The sequence below is a fragment of the Bombina bombina genome, chromosome 9 (genome assembly GCF_027579735.1).
Source record: "Bombina bombina isolate aBomBom1 chromosome 9, aBomBom1.pri, whole genome shotgun sequence".
NCBI classification, from domain to species: Eukaryota; Metazoa; Chordata; class Amphibia; order Anura; family Bombinatoridae; genus Bombina; species Bombina bombina.
The window spans coordinates 230161710-230185365 of record NC_069507.1 but is presented as its reverse complement, the minus strand read 5'-3'; the positions used below and the strand labels follow the sequence as shown (position 1 = coordinate 230185365).

The 23656-nt window shown below is 38.5% G+C and overlaps 1 protein-coding gene across 1 annotated transcript in view; it reads left to right on the top strand.

Annotated features, from left to right (window-relative positions):
* The window catches only part of LOC128640512 (pancreatic triacylglycerol lipase-like), a 174623-nt gene that overhangs the window by 81043 nt on the left and 69924 nt on the right, over positions 1-23656 (top strand). The window contains exon 10 of the mRNA XM_053692988.1: positions 15465-15591. Within this exon, the coding sequence (XP_053548963.1) occupies positions 15465-15591 (127 nt within the window). The remainder of the gene's footprint in view (positions 1-15464; positions 15592-23656) is intronic.

Genomic DNA, 23656 nt, shown 5'->3' with positions numbered 1-23656 from the left:
GGATAGTTTAGTATTTTAGGGGTTAATATAGATGGCGGCGGGGTAGGGGGATTAAATTAGAGGTTAATAATTTTAAAATAGATGGCAGCGGGGTAGGGGCTCACTTTAGGGGGTAGGTAAGGTAGATGGCGACGGGGTAGGGGCTCACTTTAGGGGGTTATAGATTTAATATAGCTGGCGGCGGGGTCCTGGAGCGGCGGTTTAGGGGTTAATAACTTTATTAGCTGGCGGCAGAGTCCGGGAGCGGCGGTTTAGGGGTTAATACATATTTTATGGTTAGGATAGTGAGGGGGGATAGCGGATAGAGGGTTAGACGTTTCGGGCTATGTTTAGGAGGCGTGTTAGACAGTGCGGGTGATTTCATACTTTAGTCAGGTTTTGTAGGCGCCGGCAGTTTCTAACGTGGCGTAAGTCACTGGCGACGCCAGAAATTTGTACTTACGCAGATTTCTGGACATCGCTGGTTTATCCGACTTACGGCACGTTAGCATCTGACGGCGCCGTATATTGGATAGCTCGAGATGCGAGCTGAAACTGCGGGCGACGCGGGTTCCCTTGCTTGCGCCGCAAACTACGCCGTATATCGGATCGCGCCCATAGGGTTTGGGGTAGCTTGTCATGTGGATTGTAGTAGCAATATTGAGTCAAAGCAGTTCAAGAATTATTCTGGGTAGAAAGAATAACAGAGGAGAGATGGTAAGTCTCTCTGAATAGGTGTGTTTTCAGAGAGTGTCTAAAGCTATACAAGGTTGGAGACAGTCCATGAAGTTTGTAATAGAGTTACAGAGGACAGTTAGAACTCTGCTTGTTATCTAGTCCAAAAGCAGCTATTTCCAATGAATTAAGTTAAAGGAGCTATTAGTATATAATTTAATACATTCCAGCAGGTGGAACAATGGGAACAAAATAACAAGGAAAAAAAAATCACAATACTGTAAAACATACAATGCAATGCATTATGTAATATATTAATTTCACTAATGTTTCCATATAAATGTGTATTTGGGGATAAAATAAATTATAAAAAATAGTCTGTTTAGGAACTTTAAAATCACATCCTGCTCTGGAATTGCAGTGCATTGTGGACTTTTTCTGGGATTATAGTTACAGGCAATTTATATTTTGTTCATGTTATTGTTGTCCTAGTATGTCCAAAACATATCTTAAAATCTGCATATTAACTGTGGGGGGTAAAGTTATTCTTTTCTACAAAATATATTTGCTTATTAAGTGTCAGATTACAAGTGAAGCGCTAATGAACACTTCTGCTCAAGCGTTAACTGCGCTAGAAGTAAGCTTTTTTCTCTTATCGGTGTGCGCTCATATTACGAGTTGAAAGTAAACTGTTTTTGCTCTGGTGCTAACCCGAAAAGCGCAAAAAGCTGAAGTTAGAATGTATCTCTATGTTAAATCCCTTTCCCTGCGTTTTTTTTCTAACACGTGAGACCTCATATCTTTGAGCCTTTATAACTTTTGTGTGCAATATTTTTGTTAAATAATGTTTATTAGATGGTGTTATTATTAATGTAAGTGTGTACTTTGTAATGTATTTGTGATGTGTTTTGTGCAACTTTTTTGTTTCACAAAACAGTTAACTAGAACTCTGAGGATGCGGTAATCATACTAGCATAAATCACGATTGCGCTCAAGCAATCGCGTTTACTTTCAAATTGAAATACCAGCAGTAAGCCTGATAAGCGCAAACCCCCATGATAAAAAACTTTTTGCTTGGACAAAAAAGTTTGCGCTCCACACGTAATCTTCATGTACTGTATTGTAGATTTTTGTATGAACATATCCCAATAAAGGGATATAAAAGAACGCTGATATTTAAAATATAAAAAAGCAATATTCAATATAAAACCAGGTAATACACTTAAAGTATAGTAGATCAAGTCTACCGTATTAGTGCTGTTTATTGTCCATAAACTGGTGGTAAATTGAAGGGATAAAGGTTACGTGAGTAGGGCTGCTCCTCTTGATCCCAGAGAGTGTGGAACAACTGTTAAAATAGAAAGTAGAAAGAGGGCGCCACAATAGCGTGATACCGTCTGGATATGTAGGTATAGATATAAGTAAGTATTATGCTTACCAGATGGTGTGACACTGTACTGTGACCAGTGCAAGAAAGCAGGCTAGCACTTATCAGTGGCTAGTGCACTGTGGAAGCCAAACTCCAAAGGCACTTGTCCTAGTTGAAACTCTGAGTGTGTCTCCTGTTGGCTGGACTTCAGGTGCTGCAGAGGTGTAACACGCAATTAACTAGGATATTTTACTAAATACATATATTTTCTCGGGGGTAATAACCATTTCACTAACACTCATATAAACAAACAATTAAGATACTTTATGTTAGACAGTGAGTGCTGTCAGATATCACTTTTATAACACGCACCTAGTAAAAATATCTCACTCTTTTTTCCATACCTTTTTTTTTATTTTTTCTTGTGGTTAGCATCCACTACAGTGCAAGACCACTTTTAGCACGCACATTATCTACAACATTTGCCAACACATCACATCTCTTTATATACATTATACACATCAGAGGAGCTTTATGGTCAGTCACTTTTATTAATCAATACCACACACACAACTTTCACATCACTTTTTTTGTTCCTGCGTCTTCTTAGACAACTTTTTTCTACATCCAACACTTCACCACCAAATCTAACCAAAGTAAAGAATTGTAATCATATAGTCCTGTGCACTCACATTCAACATGCAATCCAAGGAAGAAAGGAATTCCAAACGTATGGGTTTCAATCTATCCAAGGATATTTCTATTGTGGAAATCTTATCAGAAACACATGAAATTAAACCCATGAGGGATCTTTTTTATTTATTAGAAGAGGAAATCAATAAAGAAAACAGACATTGGTGGGATTTGACCACATTAGAAAAATACTTGGAAATCAAACATATTCCTAGACGTCTGAGACTTTTAAAACATTGCTCATTCAAAGATGATGCATCAACCATCAAAAGATGGTATGAAGCGTTAGATGAATGTTCTTTTAACCTCATCAAAATTTTAATAGACCATAGGAGACAACTTTACAATCAGTGCAGTGTAAATATAGAAAAAAATCAAACAGATTTAAGAGTCTACCAACAAAATCCTGAATATAACAAAATTAACAAGGATATCAGTGAAAGGACTGATAGATATCAAGAAAATTTAGTCTCTAACAAGAATAAGAAATTACAGAGAGATCATGAAGACTATACCAATGACTGTGTATACACATATAATCGTAAGAACGACACGCAAGAACACATAGCTAATAATTCAGTCAGAGCGAATGGACCAAGGTCCAACATAGGGGAAATAACAAAAGGCATAAGACATCATTTACTCCAACTAACACCATGCACACATCTTCACAATCATAAACCACCAATCCTTGGCATCACAACAAAATATCTCACAATTCCAACACAAATCACAACAGATCACAACATTATCACAATTATAATGGTGGACCCAACAGGAACCAACACGATTACAGAACTCATCACAACCATAATCACAACCACCAAACACAAACACAACACTCATACCAATATACACAAGCACAACAACACAATTACAAACAAGCACATCAATACAATTACAACAAATCATTTCAACCACAACATAATCAACAATCGGGAGGACAATTGTCCTGTAACAAAGACTCCTATTATGGAATACGAAATAACAATAGTTATCATTATCAACATCCAGAATATGCTACACCGAATACACATTCACTAAGAGAACCAACATCTATATCTGTAAACACTGAATTCAACTCTCATCATAACAATGCACATCGTAATTTGTATCAAGATACATTCGAACATCCTAATAGATTCAGATTATTGCCCACTGAACACAGAGAATCCTCATCAGATGTAGAGAGTCCTAGTACAAGTCACGACCCAGCTCCTTTTTTAGGGTTAGCTCCATTTTTAAGAACAGAAAGTCCGCATACAAGAGCAGGCAAAAGACTGCACACTACAGAAAACGAGGTTCCAGAGGCAGAGCCCTTGCCGCCAAGAAAAAGGACTTATCCAGACTAGATCAGGGAATCTTTAATCTGTCCACTTATCCATTATCTATCCCAGAAAAAAAGAATCTTAAAACGAGGGCTTTCTTTCTGTCCACAAAACACGCCCAAAATGTTTGATATTTTTGTGGATTTAAATAATTTCACACGTAAACTTAGTCTACAAAAATACTTTGCAAATAAAAAACTCAAAACTGATCATATCGATTCTTCAATGACCCAAACTATTTTGACCGATTCCATGCCACCAAACAACAATTTAGTTTGCCTATATTCAGAAACTAGTGATCTTACCAATCATCTGTTTGATGGATATATACATACCGATGTTAAAAATAAATCCAATTTCAATCCCACTAATATAGGAAAGGATCATATAGATTTGTACCACAGTATGGTTTTAGAAGATTTTGACAATTTATTGAGGACAAAGAACAAAAAAAGAAATTATTGTCTCATGAGCCAGCAAAAGGCCATTTCTAGTCTTAAAAATAACCCCAACATCATCATCCGCGACGCCGACAAAGGCGGCGGAATAGTTATCCAGGATTTGGCAGATTATATTAGGGAAGCAGACAGGATTCTAGGAGACCAGGAATATTATCAAATACTACAAGGAGATCCCACTGATAAATTTCTAAAGTCTTATACAGAACTGATAGAAAAAGGGTTCACCCTAAAAATCTTGAATAAAAATGAGATTTCCTAAAAGTACAAAATCCAGGTATTGCCCTTGGATCACCTGTGATGTCAGCTCTTTATATTCGAACATTTCGCACGATTTAGGTTTATTAGCAATTTCACATTATCTTCACAAGGATATTTATTTGCCAAGCACACAATTTGATTATATTTTAGAGAGCATTTTGTTTATTTTACAGCATAACTATTTCATATACCAAGACAATTTTTACTTACAGATCAAAGGAACGGCCATGGGGACCAGGTTCGCCCCCAGTTTTGCAAATCTATTCATGGGTTTCTTTGAAGAAAAATACATCTATTCAGCAAACTTTGGGGCGAACCTGGTCTTCTATGGCCGTTATATAGATGATCTGATTTTCTTATGGGAAGGAGATCTATCGTTGGCCAACAATTTCATAGAACATTTAAACTGCAATAACATGGGCCTAAAATTTACGGCCAACATTCAAACCCAAATATCGAATATCTAGATCTCATCCTCAGTTTAGAAGAACACAATATTACATCTAAGACCTTTTTTAAAGATGTCGACAGTAATAGTTTTTTAAATTACCACAGCAATCATCACAGGAATTGGATACACAATGTACCCTATAGTCAATTTCGTAGGATGAGACGAAATTGTAGCGATTATAACACTTTTTTGGAACAAAGTCAAGTATTATACAATAGGTTTATTGAAAAAGAATATCCCCCCATTTTACTAGACAGGGCCCTTGAGAGAGCGAAAAATCTTAATAGGGAGGATATCCTAGCAGATAAAAAAACCAACAAAACAGATACACCTTTTGGAGAGAAAGAAACCTTTTTCATAACACAATATAATTCTGATTTTCACAAAATACAACACATCATAAAAAAAATTGGTATATAATACAAAGGGACCCCATTCTCAAACATTTGGTAAAAGAAACACCAAAAATCATATATAAAAGAGCGCCTACACTTAGAAATCAGCTAGCTCCCAGTAAGAAAGTAAAACACAAACTTTCTAATAGAACATTACAAAATCCTAATCAGAACAAGGGACTATTTGGCCTTCGGGGTATTTACAAATGTGGCAAAACAGGATGTGGCTCTTGTAAAATTATCAAATCAGGGATTAAAAATTTCAAATCCACAATCACTGGTGAGATTTTCCAAATTCCTATCTTTTTCAACTGCAATTCATCTTTTACCGTTTATCTTATGGAGTGTTTATGCGGCCTCCAATATGTAGGCCGCACCTCCAGGAAACTGAGAAATAGATGGGGTGAACATCACCGCAACTGTAAAAATTCCAGAAAAAATAAAATTAAACATAGCATACCTAATCATTGTCTAACCAAACACAATGGAAATCCATACATTTTCAAATACATTCCCATTGACTTTATTCCAAAGAGTTCTGACAACAACAGACTCACCAGACTTAGACAGCGTGAAACATACTGGATCTACAGACTGAAGACTCTTCATCCACAAGGGTTGAATGCCAACCTGGATCTAGCAGCCTTCAATTGATAGACATCTACAGCTATTACAATATTGAATTTATCCTCTTCTGATACAGAATACTAATTTATTTTATAACATTCATAGGCCAGATACACTATTGGAAAAATAGGGCAGAACTACATATCCAGATAGTAATTTTATTATTATTATTATTAATAATCTGATTGCATCTGTTAAATGTGAGAGAAAATAGGTACCAATTAGAAATTTAAATTTATATCAAATTTATATCAAATACCAGATTTCATTATGAAATTTCAGACACAGATTATTAATTATTATTCACACTTTACATATACCATACACTCAAAGAGAAATATTCCTTTTCTTCATCTTTCTAACAAAACAATTATTTTTCCCAAACAAACAATTACAAACAACACAACTATAAGCGTGGGTGCACAGGCACATGATACAGATATTTGACAAGGGGAGGGGGGGGTTTATAAACATGTTTGCATGCATATGCATATACAAAAATACCTCTGTTTATTGAACAATTCATTTTATACATACACATCCCTATGTACAAACACACCTTTTTATATTAAAAAAAAGATTGTGTATATTATAACAAACTCGTTTTTTTGAGGTTATATATACATTAATTCACTATAACAAACTATATTGAGGCTATACAAGTATTTTTCTTCAACATAAACCAAGTAATAACACTTTTTTAATTCTTCATATTTATAATGCAAACAACAGGTTAAAGGTCAAGACTCCTATCTAGATCTTTATTATTTAATGAATCACCCTTTTATACATACACACACTTTTTTACAATTAAACATATTTTTTCATATTCAAAAGAATTGTGTCTATCACAATAAACTACTAGGGCCTAGATTTGGAGTTTGGCGGAAGCCGTGAAAACCAGCGTTAGAGGCTCCTAACGCTAGTTTTAGGCTACCGCCGGTATTTGGAGTCAGTCAAAAAAGGGTCTAACGCTCAATTTTCAGCCGCGACTTTTCCATACCGCAGATCCCCTTACGTCAATTGCGTATCCTATCTTTTCAATGGGATCTTTCTAACTCCGGTATTTAGAGTCGTGGCTGAAGTGAGCGTTAGAAATCTAACGACAAAACTCCAGCCGCAGAAAAAAACCAGGAGTTAAGAGCTTTTTGGGCTAACGCCGGTTCATAAAGCTCTTAACTACTGTGCTCTAAAGTACACTAACACCCATAAACTACCTATGTACCCCTAAACCGAGGTCCCCCCACATCGCCGCCACTCGATTAAATTTTTTTAACCCCAAATCTGCCGACCGCCACCTACGTTATCCTTATGTACCCCTAATCTGCTGCCCCTAACACCGCCGACCCCTATATTATATTTATTAACCCCTAATCTGCCCCCCACAACGTCGCCGCCAACTACCTACAATAATTAACCCCTAATCTGCCGACCGCAAAGCGCCGCTACTTAAGTTATCCTTATGTACCCCTAATCTGCTGCCCCAAACACCGCCGACCCCTATATTATATTTATTAACCCCAAATCTGCCCCCCACAACGTCGCCTCCACCTGCCTACAAATATTAACCCCTAATCTGCCGAGCGGACCGCACCGCTACTCTATTAAATTTATTAACCCCTAAAGCTAATTCTAACCCTAACACCCCCCTAAATTAAATATAATTTTATTCTAACAAAATAAATTAACTCTTATTAAATAACTTATTCCTATTTAAAGCTAAATACTTACCTGTAAAATAAACCCTAATATAGCTACAATATAACGAATAATTACATTGTAGCTATTTTAGGATTAATATTTATTTTACAGGCAACTTTGTAATTATTTTAACCAGGTACAATAGCTATTAAATAGTTAAGAACTATTTAATAGTTACCTAGTTAAAATAATAACAAAATTACCTGTAAAATAAATCCTAACCTAAGTTACAATTAAACCTAACACTATACTATCATTAAATTAATTAAATAAACTACCTACAATTACCTACAATTAAACCTAACACTACACTATCAATACATTAATTAAATACAATATCTACAAATAACTACAATGAAATAAACTAACTAAAGTACAAAAAATAAAAAAGAACTAAGTTACAAAAAATAAAAAAATATTTACAAACATAAGAAAAATATTACAACAATTTTAAACTAATTACACCTACTCTAAGCCCCCTAATAAAATAACAAAGACCCCCAAAATAAAAAAATGCCCTACCCTATTCTAAATTACTAAAGTTCAAAGCTCTTTTACCTTACCAGCCCTGAACAGGGGCCTTTGCGGGGCATGCCCCAAGAAATTCAGCTCTTTTGCCTGTAAAAAAAACATACAATACCCCCCCCCAACATTACAACCCACCACCCACATACCCCTAATCTAACACAAACCCCCCTTAAATAAACCTAACACTAAAGTGCTCTAAAGTACACTAACACCCATAAACTACCTATGTACCCCTAAACCGAGGTCCCCCCACATCGCCGCCACTCTATTAAATTTTTTTAACCCCTAATCTGCCGACCGCCACCTACGTTATCCTTATGTACCCCTAATCTGCTGCCCCTAACACCGCCGACCCCTATATTATATTTATTAACCTCTAATCTGCCCCCCACAACGTCGCCGCCAGCTACCTACAATAATTAACCCCTAATCTGCCGACTGCAAAGCGCCGCCACCTACGTTATCCTTATGTACCCCTAATCTGCTGCCCCTAACACCGCCGACCCCTATATTATATTTATTAACCCCTAATCTGCCCCCCACAACGTCGCCTCCACCTGCTTACACTTATTAACCCCTAATCTGCCGACCGCACCGCACCGCTATTATAATAAAGTTATTAACCCCTAATCCGCCTCACTAACCCTATAATAAATAGTATTAACCCCTAATCTGCCCTCCCTAACATCGCCGACACCTAACTTCAAACATTAACCCCTAATCTGCCGACTGGAGCTCACCGCTACTCTATTAAATTTATTAACCCCTAAAGCTAATTCTAACCCTAACCTTAACACCCCCCTAAGTTAAATATAATTTTATTCTAACAAAATAAATTAACTCTTATTAAATAACTTATTCCTATTTAAAGCTAAATACTTACCTGTAAAATAAATATTAATCCTAAAATAGCTACAATGTAATTATTCGTTATATTGTAGCTATATTAGGGTTTATTTTACAGGTAAGTATTTAGCTTTAAATAGGAATAAGTTATTTAATAAGAGTTAATTTATTTCGTTAGATTTAAATTATATTTAATTTAGGGGGGTGTTAGTGTTAGGGTTAGACTTAGCTTTAGGGGTTAATACATTTATTAGAATAGCGGTGAGCTCCAGTCGGCAGATTAGGGGTTAATGTTTGAAGTTAGGTGTCGGCGATGTTAGGGAGGGCAGATTAGGGGTTAATACTATTTATTATAGGGTTAGTGAGGCGGATTAGGGGTTAATAACTTTATTATAATAGCGGTGCGGTCCGCTCGGCAGATTAGGGGTTAATAAGTGTAGGTAGGTAGCGGCGACGTTGTGGGGGGCAGATTAGGGGTTAATAAATATAATATAGGGGTCGGTGGTTTTAGGGACAGCAGATTAGGGGTACATAGCTATAATGTAGGTTGCGGCGGTGTACGGAGCGGCAGATTAGGGGTTAAAAATAATATGCAGGGGTCAGCGATAGCGGGGGTGGCAGAATAGGGGTTAATAAGTGTAAGGCTAGGGGTGTTTAGACTCGGGGTACATGTTAGGGTGTTAGGCGCAGACATAGGAAGTGTTTCCCCATAGAAAACAATGGGGCTGCGTTAGGAGCTGGACGCGGCTTTTTTGCAGCTGTTAGGTTTTTTTTCAGCTCAAACAGCCCCATTGTTTTCTATGGGGGAATCGTGCACGAGCACGTTTTTGAGGCTGGCCGCGTCCGTAAGCAACTCTGGTATCGAGAGTTGCAGTGGCGTTAAATATGCCTGTACGCTCCCTTTTTGGAGCCTAACGCAGCCATTCTGTGGACTCTCAATACCAGAGTTATTTTAAAGGTGCGGCCAGAAAAAAGCCCGGGTAGCTAACGCACCCCCTTGGCCGCAAAACTCCAAATCTAGGCCACTGGCAATAACTTCTAATGAAAACAAAGTGATAATTTCCTTTTAAAATAGATTATGTTTACTATAACAAACTATTATTGAGGTGAAATATGTTTCAAGCCATTATAACAAACTATATTGAGGCTATACAAGTATCTATCTTCTACAAAAAACCTAATAATAACATTTTCTTTAAATCATCACTTTCACCATGCAAACAATAGGTTAAAAGTTTAGACTCCCATTCAGATCCTGATTACTTAAAGGGCCACTGTAAGTAAATATTTTCTATGCCTGTTACTAACTAACTACCCCAAATACGCTTTTTATCAATAGCATTTCATTAACATATCTCTACCGTATAGCAGAAATCTTGTCTGCAAATTTAATTGTTTTCCAAACCCACTCCGTGGGTATCCTTTGCTCTGTACCAATCCGTTTACAGTACCTAGGTTTCAAAATGGCGCTTTAAACACAAAGTTATTGGTTTAAGTATTTTGAACATGCAGTGCTGAAAATAGTGGGCAGGATAATGTGACATCATCGGCGAATAAAAGATATAACTTTTAGAACGTTATGAAACTTTGTTTTGGAGAAAATATAGGTCAGTAGGTTTTAATTAATGTTTATTAACTTTAATATGTTAGTTGTTTAGCTTAAAAATTATAACAGAAAGTAATCCTTTAATGAACTATGCATTTTCCATACATACACTTATTTTAAATTAAACATATTTTTTTCAAAAGGATTGTGTCTATCACAATAAATGATTAAGTGAGGTTATATATGTAATAACTTTTAATGAAAACAAAGTGATAAGATTGTTTTATTTGTTCATTCATTTTCACAATGTAACCAATAGGTTAAAAGTTTAGATTCTTACATTTATACACACCCTATTCTAACCTTGTTACTCTGTCTAAATTTTTAAATTGTAACAGCTGGGAGCCTGTTTTGGTTTCCACAGCTGAATGCACACAAATGTTTTTCTATTGGATTACACATATGATGACAACTTCCTCTTTTGACACACAAATGTGTATAAATTGTTAACAATTGTTAATGATGGCATTCACTTTTTTATCTGATGAAGCAACCTGTTTGAGGTTGAGAAACACGTCATAAGTATTAAAAGCCATTTTATTTGAAGTTGTCTGTGTTGTGGTTTATCAATACCAACTGCATAACACACAAAAGATTACACCTCTGCAGCACCTGAAGTCCAGCCAACAGGAGACACACTCAGAGTTTCAGCAAAAATAGCACTCTGGGGATTACCCAGAGTGCTATTAATGTAGTCTATCTCAGATAGGGTAACTCAACCTACCTGTCAGTTTTTTGCTTAAACTCTGTTTCACTACATAGCACCGCCTTCCTCAACCGTACTTACGTGCTGAATGCACACAAGTCAATTAAGAATATAGGAGATAATCTCATTTCATTTGAAGTAGTGCCATTGGACACCCCCTTCTTTCTACACTCAGAGTTTCAACTAGGACAAGTGCCTTTGGAGCTTGGCTTCCACAGTGTACTAGCCACTGATAAGTGCTAGCCTGCTTTCTTGCACTGGTCACAGTACAGTGTCACACCATCTGGTAAGCATAATACTTACTTATATCTATACCTACATATCCAGACGGTATCACGCTATTGTGGCGCCCTCTTTCTACTTTCTAGATTTTTGTATGTTCATGCTTTGGCGCCCATCTTGGGCCTGTGTTTCTGGCGAGTCTTCAGACTCACCAGAAACAGCAGATATGAAGCAGCGGTCACAAAGACCACTGCTCCATAACCCTGTCTGCCTGCTCTGAGCAGGCGGACAGGAATCGCCATAATTAAACCCGATCAAGTACGATCGGGGTGATTGACACCTCCCGGCTGGCGGCCAGTTGGCCGTGCGTCTGCAGGGGGCGGCGTTGCACCAGCAGCTCTTGTGAGCTGCTGGTGCAATGCTGAATATGGAGAGTGTATTGCTCTCCACATTCAGCGAGGTCTGACGGACCTGATCCGCACTGTCGGATCAGGTCCGCCAGACTTTGTTAAATAGAGGCCTTTGTATATTGGGTCAGGGGTTTGGCAAAACAGGCTGTACTGCCTGCATGAAGATTTGTGAAAAACATGCTTTTTAACCAAAGACTAGTTAGAAAAGGCTCTATATTTAAACTGCACACATCTTTAGAGGTACAGGGAGATAATTTTGCTTGGTAGGATTATGTTAATAGTTAAATAATATTTACAATTCATTGCAAACAAATATCCCTTTAAATTAAAAGAAAATGTTAAAGTGACACTAAACACAAAATTGAATCTCCCATAAAAAATCCTTATTAACCCCAGTAAAATATTGCAAAATACATTTACAATTTCTGTTACCTACTTTTTATAGTCATCTCCCAACTGTCCTGATATTGTCATAGTTTGTGAGTCTTTTTACAATCACTCCTTGTCGCTGCAAATATGCTGGTTTCCAAAGGCTAACCAGGGACTGCTTAGCCCTGCCAATTGCACCCTCTACTATGACCAACCACACTCATGACATACACTGATTACGTTTCTTTGCTTCTCACAAGGACTGGAGATCTGTAGTACATCTGTAGTTATCTATCGCCCCCCCTCCCCCTGGACCAACCTCCCAATTCCTTGCCAACTTTGCTGCCTGGCTTCCTTACTTTCTCTCTACAAATAATCCTACTCTAATTCTGGGGGACTTCAACATCCCCATTGACAACCCATCTGCCCCTGCTGCCTCTAAACTTCTCTCGCTCACTAACTCCCTTAACCTCTCACAATCCACCCTATTCCCTACCCACCATGATGGACACTCTATTGATCTGGTATTCCCCCATCTCTGCTCTCTCCCAGATGTTGCCTGGCGCCCATTTCCCACCTCAGACCACCATCTGCTCACCTTTAATCTTAATATACAGGCTAAACCTACTCCCCCCCCTTGTCCCCGCACCTGTAGAAATCTGCACACTGTAGACCCTCCCCAACTCTCCAACCTTATTTAAATACGCCTCCCCCACACTCCCACAATATCCTGCCCTGACCTTGCTATAACCCACTATAACAATACTCTCTCCTCTGCACTTGACACTCTCGCTCCGCCCCAACTTCACAAAGCCCCACGTCATCAGCGCCAGCCCTGGCACTCCCAGCAAACACGCCAGCTACAAAAATGCTCCCTCACTGCTGAACATGCCTGGAGGAAATCCTGCTCTGAGCCTAATTTCATGCACTATAAGTTCATTCTTTATTCTTACACCTCTGCCCTTCACTTAGCTAAGCAAACCTACTTATCTTCTCTAATATCCACTCACTCCTCAAACCCTAAAAGACTCTTCTACATTTTCAACTCTCTTCTCTACCTACCTACACCACCCCACTCATCTACGTTCAGTGCTCAAGACCTGGCAGACTACTTTTCGAATAAAACACTTACCATCTGAAGAAACATCCCAACATATGCCTGCAATCTCCCAACTTCACTCCCAGTCACCCTCTCTAACACTCTCTGCATCCTCCTCCCAACTACTGAGAGTAAAGTGACTTTCCTATTGTCTTCCTCATACCTCACTACCTGCCCACTTGACCCTATTCCTTCACATCTAATACCTTCTCTATCTCCCACCCTCACTCCAGCTCTTACCCACATATTTAACCTATCCCTTTCTACCGGCTTATTCCCTGCCTCCTTCAAACATGCAAAGGTCACCCCCATCCTCAAAAAACCCTCCCTTGACCCTAACTCTCCTGCAAACTACCGCCCCATAACACTGCTCCCGCTAGCTTAAAAAATCCTTGAAAAACTAGTTTTCGGTCGCCTAACCCACTTCCTGTCCTCCAACTCACTGCTAGACCCCCTGCAATCTGGCTTCTGTCCCCAACACTCAACTGAGACTGCCCTCACCAAGGTTACTAATGATCTCCTTTCTGCTAAAAACAAAGGCTACTACTCTATACTCATCTTACTTGACCTCTCTGCTGCCTTTGACACTGTTGACCATCCCCTTCTCCTATGGACTCTCAGCTCTCTTGGGCTCTGTGACACTGCCCTCACCTGGATTCCTCTAGTCACATGAAGTATTTTTGTTAATGGAAGCATACTGCAAAAATGCTTCAATTTATAATCAAAATGCACCCATGCATATTTTAATTTTGACCTTTCTATCACTTTAAAGGTGTTTAAATCTAAAGTGATAGTAATAAAGCAGTGTCAGTTGCTTCAGGCTATGACACATTAAGACAAATAATTGGTGAGAAATTAACTTCACTAACCTTACAGTTGCCCTCATCTATCTCTTCACTAATATCATTCTCACCTTTGCAGTCCCCACCTCCTGTTTCCTGTCCTCCTACCCATCTAGATTGTAAGTTCCCACAGGAATAGGGCCCTCAATTCCCCCTGTATTTGTCTGTAAAATGTTGTCTTTTATTGTATTGTTTCTCTGTTGCACTTTTATCCTTGTACCCAAGGGCAGCGCTGAGGAATCTGTTGGCGCTTTATAAATAAAGAATAATAATAAATACATAATTGCAGTTATGCTAAAATTATCTGCTTTTAAGGCAGTGCTGTCATTTGTCTAATGTGTTGGTCTAATGCAGTCTCTGATTGACAACAGCAATGGAGGCAAAATGATTAATTCCATCAGGCTTTTAATGGAGTTTATATCTGGGATGTTTCACATTGGTGGTCCAGGGGTGTTGTTAAGTAGTTGTGGGGTTTGACCTGCCAAAAAAAGTACAGAGACAGGGAGTAGTAACTGCGGTTTTTTACCCTCCTCAGTCCAATGTGGTCTAAAATTAAACACTGGTGGATATTTGCACCCCTTCCCCCAGAACCACCTCTGTTGTTAAGACGTTTATAATGTCCCTCTTACAGATTTCTTGCTCTTTGTTTATTTCAGCTTAAAATGTATAACAACTCACACTAGTTATATATATATATGTGTGTGTGTATGTATATATATTAAATTGCAGTGTTTAATTAATAAACCTCATGTTAAATATACTATTACTCCAAATAAAAAAAAAACCCCATACAATATAATAATAGACATTAGATTTCTGCTTTCACCGGGAACACTTTAGAAAATAATAAATTATTTATTGCACTAAGATAAACTAATGGCACTTTCTCATCTCCATAGGGCACTGCTTTTCCATGCCCCACTGGTGGTTGCCCTGTCATGGGGCACTATGCTGTTACCTATGCTGGGAACACATCAAACAGCCAAACTTTTTACTTGAATACTGGAAATACAGAAAGCTATTCACGTAAGTTAAATATTTAATAACTACAATAATTGACTCTCTTTTTTATTTTCTTTTATAGGAGTAATTAGTATTTGTTTTATTTTTTTTTCTTATCAGAAATATTTACAAATATAGTAGGCTCCATAAATAACTTATTCTAATCACATTTGTTTTTAATATATCAGTAACCAAGAATATTTGAAAATTAAAAAAAATATATCTGTATTAATTTGGTCCTCTTACATTACCTATTCCATCCTTGCACTGCTATTATTGCTGTTATCAAATTGACTTCTAGCATTTTGTTATTAAGTAGTTCTTCCATTAACATATATATATTTGTGCTAGAAGTGCCCTAATACATCATATCTCACATACAAGAACTACCAGCAATGCAGAAGAGCAATTATTCAACACCAGTGTTCTAGGGTGTTCTCGAGGCGTGGTACAGCATGGAAGTATTAGTATACATTTGGTTTGAACGTTTGATAAACAAAACATGGTTCTATAAATATTTTGAAAAATTTAAAATTCACCATAAAAGAGGTAATTTTAATTGTGCAAGATTTGCATCTATATATCTATTTTATCACTTCAGTATATTTATATTTTCATATTTGTATTTTTGAACTTCCTATTATAACATTTTAACACCATTGAGGGTTTAAGTTTGTTGTTGATACAGCTTTGTAATGTGTAGTGAAGTCCTCAATGTGTTAGGTCACTGTAATGTATGTGTAAATTAAGATCAAGTGGAATATTGATTACCTCTTATCAGGACCAGACTGGGAATGAAAAACAGCCCTGGAAAAATTGAAAACCAGCCCTATTTTCTGTTGAGTCCATAAAATGGACATGGTACATTTTTCTCGAGATTTTTTTTCTCTTTATTTTCTTAAATTAGTTAAATCAAAGATAAATGTGAAAACAGCATAAAGAAAACATTAAGAGCAAATGCAAAAATAACAATCACATTAGATTAATATTGTTAATGAGACACAATATATGTACAGTGTGTAAGAAAAAAAAAATATTTTCCAACAACAGATAAAAAACAATAAACAAATACAGCAAAACAATCATTGTTTAATTCTATATTATTTAATCCTAACACAATTCAGTCCAAATTCAATTTAAGGGAGAGAGAAAAAGGAGAGAGAAAAAAAAACACTCCCAGTGCATTTCACACACAATTTAAGAGACAAAATCCTTGTCCAGTAGAGAAGAAAGAAAAAAACACTCTAAGTGCATTTTACATCCATATTAAGGGACAATACTCCTATTTTAGTGAAAAAAACACACTCTAAATACATTTCACATCTATATTAGGGAACAATGCTCTATTGCCCACTAGTGAAAAAAAATAAAAACCAGACTCTCTAATTCTATCATATAAACTGAGACATTCTCTTTACTTTTCCTTATTCTCTTATCCTCCTAATCTCCCTTTTCCCTAATTTTACTCCTTCCTTGTCTCTTCTTATCATTTCCTCCCTTTCCCTTCAGTATCATCATATTATAACAAAAAAGAATGTACTAATATGGTTCACTTCATATGAAAACACCAAGAGAAAATAAACTACTTTTATTGTTGTATATCAATAATTTCATGAAATTGTTCTATGTATGATAAGACATTCCTAACCATACACAGAGTGAAAGTGAAAAAAAAAAAGAAAAAAAAAACTAAAACAGACCTCTCCGGCTCCTCCTAAGATAACTTAGACCCAATCGTCAAGCAGTTTCTCTTCCAACATTATTGATGATTTTTTAAAAGGTTAAAGAATTTGAGTAATAACATTCCAAGATTGATTAAGAATGTTCTTTTTTCATTTTTGCAGAAAGCTCTTAATATTCGGATCTGAAGCAATATTTACATCTTGTTGTTCAATAAACATATGTTCATGAAAATTACTAAGACATTCCTTTAAGCTTGGTACATATTTTTCACTCCCTAAGAATTACACTTCTTCCCATTAAAATGACTCTTGTAACGGACATTTTACCCCCGCAACAATGACATTATTGCACACGTTAAAGGCCAGATTATGATTGTAGCAGTATTAAACACTCCCGCGTACACGCTAAATCCGCTAGAAGTAAGCTTTATCTCAGGTAAAACGTGCATTGTAAGTTGAAAGCAAAAGTTATCACTCCTGCACTAAACTGACGGGCGTAAAAAGCTGAAGTTAGAATATTGCGTGCATTAACTTATTCTCCCATAGAAGTCAATGGAGCAAAAAAGTGGAAAAAACATTAACATCCTACTTGTGTGCAAACATGATTGCATATTCTCAAGTGCGCTAACCTGACATCAAAATATGAATATTTCACATTCCAATGTTCTTCACATAGAAGAATGTTATATTTATTCATGAATACATATTTCTACATATATCTGATTGTATTTTAGTACAATAAATAGCTATACCTCATATATATATATATATATATATATATATATATATACAGTATATATATTAATATATATAGGTATAGACATATACTGTACAGATATATATAGGAATATATATTTATAAATACATAGAACATATTCTGCTATGTGCAGAACATTGGAATGTGCAATATTTACAGTAAATACATAAACACTTTATTAAATATAAATATTGCTTAAATATGCTTTTACATGTTTTCCTCTATTTGAGCAAAGAGCTCCAATGCACTTATATAAATGTGTACATATGTATTTATGTATTTATATGTGTCTATATTGCTGTGAATACATATATACACATATAAATACATAAATACGTACACTTATAAATACATAAATATACATATTTAGACATGTGTATGTATGTATCTCTATGTTAAAGCCTTTGCAGCATTATTTTTTTCTAACACCTGAGACCTCGTTTCTTTGAGCCCTTAGAACTCTTTTGTGCAATATTTTTTTATAATATTTTTTATTAGACAGTGTTATTATGAGTGTAACTGCACTTTTCAATGTAGTTTTCATGTGTTTTGTGACACTTTTTTGTTTTGCAAACCAGTTAACCAGAGCTCTGCTAAATTTCTATTAAAAAAGTAGAGAAGATAGATAGAGATGACATCCTTATGAACAAAGACAAACAAAGAGATTGGAAAGAGAATGGCACATATGGAACAATTATTCTTGACTATAGTACTAAAGGTTTTAAGTTGAAAGAAACAATATAAAAGAATTGGGATATCTTAAAAAGGGATCCAGGATTAGAGGAGATATTGAGGGATAGACCCAGAATAGTATTCCGTAAAGACCCTAACCCAAAGAATATTTTGACTAAAAATGATAGAAGTAAAGAGATTAAGAAAGAAGCATGGCTAAATAATAATCATCTGAAGTTTTTTACATGTGGGATGTGTAATGGGTGTACACAGACTAACAATACATCTAAACACACATAAAGCTTTTTATCAAAAACAAATGGTTAAAGATATAAGATAGATCAAATGATAACATAACTGTAACCACTAAGGGAATAGATACAGTGACATGCGGTGATGTCAGAGGCTGGTGAGGCACTGGCTATGATACCCCCGAGAAGCCCATATATAAAAAGAAAGCGACATCAGGGAGGTGCCAGTTAGCACTTTACAGAGAGACTGACTGTGCTCTGTAAAGTGAAGAGAAAGAGAACATATCACAGTCAGTCATTCTCTCTGTAAAGTGCTAACGGGCACCTCCCTGATGTCTCTACCTTTTTATAACTGTGCTGACCACCCCCTCACTGCATGATGTATTTGTTTTTTCAGCCCCCTATTTTTTGGAGGCATTTGTTAACCCTTATGCTGCATAAGTCGTGAAGCAGGCAGGGCTGCAAACTAGCAGATAACACTTTTGGAGGTGAGGGAACACAAGCCCAAATTGCATATCTTAGTTGGTGTAGTAAAAGTTCTGGTATCCTTTCATGCAACCCCTAAGTCTTGTGTTGCCCACTGCATGTTGTTTTATTGTCAGCTCAAGAGTATACTTTAGACCTTTTTCTCCCATGCTTTTATAGAACCATATCTGTATTGGTAGGTATATGGACACTGGATTAGTTAAGAATTTCCTACCTAATCCAGTGTCCATATACCATTACCTACCAATACATATATGGTTCTATAAAAGCATGGGAGACAAAAGGGCAAAAGTATACTCTTGAGCTGACAATAAAACAACATGCAGAGCACTGGGCAGCACAAGACTTAGGGGTTGCATGAAAGTATACCAGAACTTTTACTACATGAACTAAAATATTTAATTGAGGTCTGTGTCCCCTGACCTCCAAAAGCTTTCTTTGCTTGGCAGCCCTGGCTGCTTCACAACTTGTGCAGCATATAAAGCCTCTTCTTCTAGTCTTAACTTCTCCTCTTGTAAGGCTAACTGTGTATGATGAACAAAACAATAAGGGTTAACAATATCAGAATCTGTCTACCTGTCCTCTAAATTAGAAAATAAAATAGTTTAAAGACGGGGGGGCGGAGCTAGCCGCAGTGCAGACCAGACGTGTTTCAGCTCAGCTCCTGAGACACAAGGTGCTTCTAACTTAATTAATTGATTAATTAGCAAAAAAATTGAGACCAAAGTCCATGCATATGTAGCCCACTGACTAGCCCTATAGATCGGATCACTTTTTCTACATTATCAAGAGACTTTGCTTGAATCCAGTGACCGAGTCTGTGGCGGCGGCAATCTACACTGCTCCGGGGGTGACTCGGTGACTGGCGGCCTGTCAGACCTCTCACTGGGATAAGCTGCGGAGGACCTTTGTCTCCTGGGGGTCTCCCTACTGTTACCAGCCGCCTGCCGAATACCACAAAGCTCCGGAGGGTCGGGGATCCGCTCCGGAGCACTCCCTCAGAAGAACACAGAGGCCGCGGGACTGATTGTTCCACCCGACTGAATCCGAAGGACTCCTCCTGTTGGCGGAGATTGACTGCCAGCCTCACTTCACCTGACCAGCTCCGGAGGGCCGGGGATCCGCTCCGGAGCATACACCCTGCAGCCTGGCCCTAGGAAGAAGAAGGACCGTGCGGTTGGGAGCCTTACCTAGCTGTGCCAGTGACCCTCTAAGGTTAGTGCCGCCTATGTTGTGGACCTCAGGGGGTGAACGTCTGAGCCATTTAGGGGAGAGGGAGAGCCTGTGTAGTTAATCGGGGCCCACGCAGGAGGTTGTTAGAGAGCTAACCTGCTTGAAAAAGGCACGAACGCCCGCCATCTTGGGCCTAGCCTGGTGATTCATTTGACACTGCGCCACTGCATCCTAGAGGCCTACTTGGGCTCCCCACACCCAGGGACTACCTAAGGCTCACCCCTGCTGGTAACCTATACACTCCTAAGGAGGAAGCCATAGTATTTTACATAATACACCCCCGGATTACACCTACCACCCCCCAGCTCACAAAACGCTGTGGCCCAGGCTGCTTCTTTATAGACTTTCAGCTTGTAATAAGATCTGCACTCGCCCACCTGAGAGGGAACATAAAGGGAACAGCTGAGGCATCGGCCCTGGTACAGCTCTTCTCTCTTATTCCACGCAGCCTGCGCATAGTCACAAACCCCTAGTGCAGAGAGCTACAGACATAGATAAAAGGAGAACTACCTAAGCCACTCTCCTTGGTTTGCCATACAACCTCCACACCAGTCAGCATTCTGCTACATAAGCATTTGTGAACCTCTTTTGTTGCTAATTCCTCAACCCTATCAGGACAATACTAGAGGTTAATATTCAACTTTCCTACTACTATACTTTTGTTGCAGTAACGCCAGCCCCTGCCGCTGGGCCCATCCACGGAGGACATCCACACACACTGGGCATTTGTACTAATTGACCTAGCCTAGCAGATTGAGAGGTCTCAAAAAGGTTCAGCCTAGAGAGCCTTACATAAAGTGACAGTGACTGTGCATTCTCTCTTTCTGCATAGACTGGGAGGAAAATAATTTACCCCACCCCTGGGTAATAACTTACATAGCCCCCTTTCCTATCAGATAACTCAGAGAGCTTGATCTCTGCTACCCCATCTCCATCTTACTCTCTCGAGACTGTGGGACTCTATTCTGAACTCTTAGTAAAAGAATAAATGTGAAAGGCTGCTGCGTCAGTGCAATTGTCCTTGGGCTTGATACCCATGGTGTAGTGTCATTTTATAACAACTGTTTCCTTTCACAGGTTTCCTCAGGCCCTAACTGGCTACAGGCCTCTGTTCCTTTGTGGCCTTGCTTAGAGTGGAATGTTTCATTCTATTTGATTGTATTGACCCCACATAACTTTTGTTCTCTCTCCTACAGGACTTGTGATTCCACATTGTCTGGACCCCAGTTTCCCCTGCCTGTCTACTGCACCTACCCAAATTATTAACTATTTGAGAAGGAAATCTTAGCCTTTCGATCTGTGCACTAGCTGACAGGGGCCACGGCTCCGGATAGCCTGGGTTTACAAGCCCGTCTATGTACTGATATCACTCCCTCACCTTATATTCTGACACAGTCGGACTCGCTATTTCTAATTTAACAAGGCACTTGTGGTATATTGACTAACCCCTAACTACTGCTGTCTAACCCCTCACCTCCCCGCTCCCGCCCGGCTAGTCCGGGTGGGTCACTTCCAATTCCCTTCCCCCTTCCTTCGGGACGTATCCCCCTACTCCCCGAGGTGAGAGACTTGGGTGGTAGCAACAAAATTAAGTACTCATGTAACTTCTCCTTTTGAAGTGTGACTCAGCCCCGCTCTAACTACGATATAGGCATTATGTAAACTACGTGCTTCACTTTGGTATGTTTAACCCTTGAATTTCTTCCAAAACAGCAGGTTATTGCCTTTGAACCCCCAGAGATTTACTACCTTGCCTTCCAGAGATCTAATCACTAGCCTATAAGATGCCTCACATAATAAAGAAACATTCAAAGTCTAACCCCAAACCTAGGAAGACAGTCTTTGACCATTTTACCAACGCTTCCAAGGAACCCCCATCCCACCTAAGTGGTGAAATGAGTGAACCGGACTCCCAAGATGAAGAGTCTCAATCTAGCCAACACTCAGCATCTTCCTCCCAACATTACATTACAGAATCATCGCTCAAGAAACTCCTGGCCATCCAGACTAAGTCCATTACCCAAGAAATCCAGCGCAGCTCCACAGAACTCAAGAAAGAAATTTCAGAAATTGGTGACAGAGTTGATGCGCTAGAGCGCAAGCAAGATGATCAGGCTGTGGATCAATCCAACATCCTGGCCTATGCTGAAAACCTGGCTGAGCAGATCTCACAATTAGAATCTAAACTGGCTGACATGGAGGACAGATCGAGGCAAAGTAATATCAGATTCAGGGGAGTCCCAAAAACGGTGGCTCCAGCAGACATCCAAGGCTACCTCCAAGATCTCTTCAAAGAGCTTATAGGCACCCCTGAAGGCCTATCTGGCACAATGGAGAGAGCGCACAGGGCACTGCGCCCCAGGTCGGTGAGTTCTGACAAGCCGAGGGACATTGTAGTGTGCTTTCATAGCTACTTATATAAAGATCGCCTCCTTCAAGCTGCTTACCATAAACCAAATCTAAGTGGTAGGTTTGAGGGGGTACAAATATTACCCGACCTTTCGGCACATACCCTCCAACAGCGTCGACACTTCCAGTCAGTAACTACTGCTCTGCGCAAGGCCAACTACCGATATCGATGGGGGTTCCCAACCAGGCTCATAGTTACCAAAGATAACCAATCCATAACCATCACTACACCCTCTCAGGGTATGACTCTATTAGCCTCATGGGGACTATTAGTGGACCCCCTGAGTATACGGGCTCAACCTCAGTCTGCCTTGAGAGCTTCAGCCCCTGAATGGTCAACGAAAGAACAGAGAATCAAAAGGCCCAAGATACAACATCTGCAAGCTTCTCAAGGACACCCTGAGCCCACTGAATAGGCTCCTACAGAAGTCACCCAACCTGGTTTAGAAGTTTGTCGGCTCTTAGATCTCTCCTGATGGTACTTTGTGCCTAGCCTGCATATTGTCTCAGGCAAGGTTCCTATGAGACTTTTTGAGCCGCTATAATGGTTACTTATGGAATAGGTTATATATTATAAGTTATGATAAGTTATATTATTT